Source organism: Salvelinus sp. IW2-2015, linkage group LG4q.1:29 (genome assembly GCF_002910315.2).
Source record: "Salvelinus sp. IW2-2015 linkage group LG4q.1:29, ASM291031v2, whole genome shotgun sequence".
Lineage (NCBI taxonomy): Eukaryota > Metazoa > Chordata > Actinopteri > Salmoniformes > Salmonidae > Salvelinus > Salvelinus sp. IW2-2015.
Window position 1 is genome coordinate 38217757 of NC_036842.1, and position 4105 is coordinate 38221861.

General features: G+C 43.7%; 1 protein-coding gene across 1 annotated transcript; it reads right to left on the reverse strand.

Moving 5' to 3' along the window:
• Positions 1-263: 263 nt before the first annotated feature.
• Positions 264-2944, reverse strand: LOC111961965 (GTP-binding protein Di-Ras2). Its single transcript, XM_023984680.2, has 2 exons — positions 2763-2944; positions 264-1417 (listed from the first exon to the last, which is right to left on the reverse strand). Exon 2 carries the CDS (start codon positions 1394-1396, stop codon positions 800-802), a length of 597 nt encoding a protein of 198 aa, XP_023840448.1. The 5' UTR covers positions 1397-1417; positions 2763-2944; the 3' UTR covers positions 264-799.
• Positions 2945-4105: the final 1161 nt, after the last annotated feature.

Genomic DNA, 4105 nt, shown 5'->3' on the forward strand with positions numbered 1-4105 from the left:
TATAAATAGAAATAAAAAAACAACAGAGTAAAACATTTGTATTTTGTGTTTAAGTACCTAACAGACAGCCTGACAGTTTGACTCAAGTGCCACGTCCGCTCCTAAGAGTACTGCTCCTGTATAGCAATAATCTTGGGAGTAAAATATGAGTTGGATTCCATTCTAAAACGTACTTTTCCTGGTCACCATTTTACTCCTTGGCTTCCGTCAATGTTTTGCAGGCATAAAAATCTAGTGGTTTCTAAAATGTCAGCTATGGGATCCATGCATCTCTCGGACTGCCTCTGTTTAGCTCAGCTCTGTCTGTCTCTGGGGGTTTTCGTCGAGGTTAAGGGTCTCTGGGCGCTAGGGGAAGGTTGCCAAGCACTGGTGCTGATTAGTGTTGAGACCGCGAACGGGTGCAATTCTACAGTAGGTTCAATTAAAGAATCCTCTTGGTTGCAAACTTGGAATTAGTATGATTTCATTCAAAGCATCTCTTTGTGTATGTGGCTGAAAAGGAGAGCTCTTCTTCACGGGGTGTCTTCCGCTCTGTTTGATTGGCTGTTGGATGTGACAATGAGTCAGGCTGAATAAATCTTAGTGTAGTAGGCATACCCTTGTTCCACTCTTTCCGTTGGATGTAAACTTCCAGGTATTTTAGCTTGTCTGCAGGAGTGTGTCTTACGATGCACGGTCTGCCCCATGGCAAGAGTCCGAACCCCCTCCAAACCTTGTTTCTCCCTCGCTCCTTGCCCTTCGTCCCTTTGAGATTTTTCGGGCCTCCTGCACTTTCCACCTCCTTCTCCTTAAGTCCACGTCACATGACCACACACTTGCCCTTGAGCTTCTCGGCGCGTTTCTGCTGCTTCGATTTGCCGTCAATCTGGAGGCTGACAGTCCTGCGTTTCTCCAGGTTGAGCAGCTCCTGGAAGAGCTCCTTGACGTTGTGGTTGGTCTTGGCCGACGTCTCCATGAAGGCGCACTTCCACTTCTTGGACGTGGCGTCGCCATCCGTGGTCTCCACCTCGCGCGCCGACGTCTCGTCGCACTTGTTGCCCACCAGCATGATGGGACACGTCTCCACTTCGCCCTTGATCTGACACACCTGCTCGTAGATGGGCTTGAGCTCTTCCAGAGACTGACGGCTGGTGACAGAGTAGACCAGGATGAAGGCGTGGCCCTTGGAGATGGACAGACGCTGCATGGCGGGGAACTGGTGGCTGCCTGTGGTGTCTGTGATCTGGAGCGTGCAGATGCTCTTGTCGCAGCTAATCACCTGTCTGTATGTGTCCTCCACGGTGGGGATGTAGCTGTCGCGGAAGGTCCCCTTGACGAAGCGGAGAACCAGGGAGCTCTTCCCCACACCTCCGGCGCCGAACACCACCACGCGATAGTCGTTGCTCTGCTCCGGCATGATGACTGTTTATCTGGGGATCTGTATGGGAGCAGGCAGGGAGACAACAATTGGCAACCTCTTGTTTAAAAAAACAATACTTTCTTGATTGATTAAAAAATAGTTGCATTTCTTACAGTGCTTGGTATTAGTTGTACACCATTAATTCCTCCTTTTAGAATTGAAAAAGTGATTTAGTACGATGCGCCTGAATGGGCATTATTTGAACAATGTACCAGAGATAGGCTGGCACTCCATCTAAAGCAGCAAAATAGGGCCAGTTTGTTGCAGTATTTTTTTGTTTTGTTTTTTTACATCATGATAGGGTCTCTTTGACATTTTTGTAAACCTTACTCCAAGTCCTCATACCCTCTTAGACAAATGTGCTATCTAGAACTTAAAAGGGTTCTTTGGCTGTCCCCATAGGAGAACCCTTTGGAAAAAAAACTTTGGTTCCATGTAACCCTGTCCAAGGAGAGGTCTACACGGAACCCAAAAGGGTTCCACTTGGAAGCAAAAAGGGTACTCCAATTTTTTTCTAAGAGTGTACAGACTACTGCACAAATTCAATTCAGGAAGGATAATCAAGATGGTCCTGTGAGAAAATATGTAGACAGGCATATGCCGACCCGCAGGTGTTCGATTTTTGAGCCCATCAATTCCACCCATACCCGTAAACGGTTTAAGATTCCCAGCAAAAAATTACCCAAGTGTTATATGCTAACTCAGCATTCTCGTTGGATCAAAGAGAGGGAAGTCAATGACTATGCAAGACCACCACAGGAAGGAAAAACTGAAAACATTACTGTCATTATAGTCTCAAAAGCCTTGGGCTTTAATCTATTTCACTACTTAATTGTAGCGTCAATGAGAGTAATATCTGCTAATTTCGTTCTTTATAGCCTACAAAATTATAAGGTCAGGAATAGTCCATGTCAGTGACTGGTTGACATAGCATCTACATCTTGAATCATACCAGTGCTTAAGGTGAGTGTTATGGTGCTCCTTTTAATATCTGAATAAATAACTAGATACTACTTTTGAGCGGACTATTTTAATCTGCATGGCTTTTAACGAGAACTGCTTGGTTCAGAGTAGACGTCTATACAATTCCATCCTTTTCGCGTTCAATTGAGAAGGCAAGGAGCCGCTGACGTGCCAAAGATGCGGGCTGGATGCAGGCAATTAGATGCGGTCAAAAACTACCGCATAGTGGGAACAATGGGCTATACACCGCCCACCATCCGTATCCCCTCTTTTGTACCAATGTTATTTTATCGAAAATAATTAGATTAAGACAGGAAAAACAATAGATAGCCCATAGACACGCGGATGTCAATGCGTGCGTGCATAAAGATTACATTCTAATTTGGCACAGAATACTCACGTATCAACACAAACGATGAAAATYTTAAACTTTAGACTGTTGATCTCATGTTGTATCGAACGGATTGAAATATCAGATAGTGCATGTCGTTCCGTCCGCATTGAGGTCTGCCTCTAAAAATCCATCTGTGTGGACTCCGGTATTTAATGCGCAGCTTGCAGGAGAGGAGATTTGAGTCTCTGTAGATTTTGCTCTTCGTGACGTAGGGTGGAACATCGCTGCTTTGCTGCTCCCCCTGCTGCAACAGACAAACCCCTCCAAGAAACCCCGCAGCGTGGGTAGCCTTGTGAATCATGGGTCCATAACATCAACACCTATTCCATACAGACACGTGTTTTTAAACACATTCATTACTGAACAGTTGATCATCCACAAATTGGCTGCTCAGCCTAGGTTGGTCTATAGGTGTCTGGACAGTAGGACATTATTACAGTATATTGTCAAATGTATTATTAAAATTATAAATTGAGTCATTGAATCTTCTGATTAAATATGGCAAACTAGGCTGTTGCATAATTAACATATAACTTTAATCCACTCAATTATACATTACTGTTCTTAATTTCTATGCAGAAGCCACTTCTTATAGAAAACAGGTAGTACACAACATTATATGCCGACTGCTTGTATTGCTACAGGCACATAACAGGCTACTTAATCGTTTTTTTTATTTGTTTTGCAGCCTTGCTCTGTATCAGTGTACATTGTCTACAGGGCCAGGCAAAAGCAACATAAGCAGTCGCTTAGGGCACCCTGCCACTAGCGGGCCCTCAATAATTTTTGGGGAACTCAGTCGGCATCTCCCCATGCTATTGAGAGTAAGAATATTAAAATACACCAGTTGCAATTTCAAAATGTGGTTGTGCATCAGCAATTTTTCTCTTCTAATGTCAGTCACTCAATTAGCTGGTTAGACTAACTACCAATCAAAAAATGTACATGGCTAATTGTCAGCTATCTAAACTTGTACTAATCATAGCCGAATACCGCACGGCACGAAGAATGACGTAGGCTGCTAATACATATTCACGAAATGTGGGTGGGAAGGTTGTGGGGATTTCCATGTGGAGTGGAGAAATAACAACTAGTAGGGTCACTAACAGCTGTCAGTGTAGCTAGCTACGTAGCATGCTAACCCTCCCTAGCTAGCTTATGTTATATGTTGTAGATAGACAGTATTCAAAAGATTAGCCTACTGATTAGGCTACTGAATGGTTGATTCTGGAGCTATATTTGTCATATTTGTCAAGTATTTATGGAAAACTTTGCCACAGATGGATATGGGAAACCAGTATCTTTGACTTTGACATCTATTGTTATCTCCCAAATTGTTGTCATGTTCC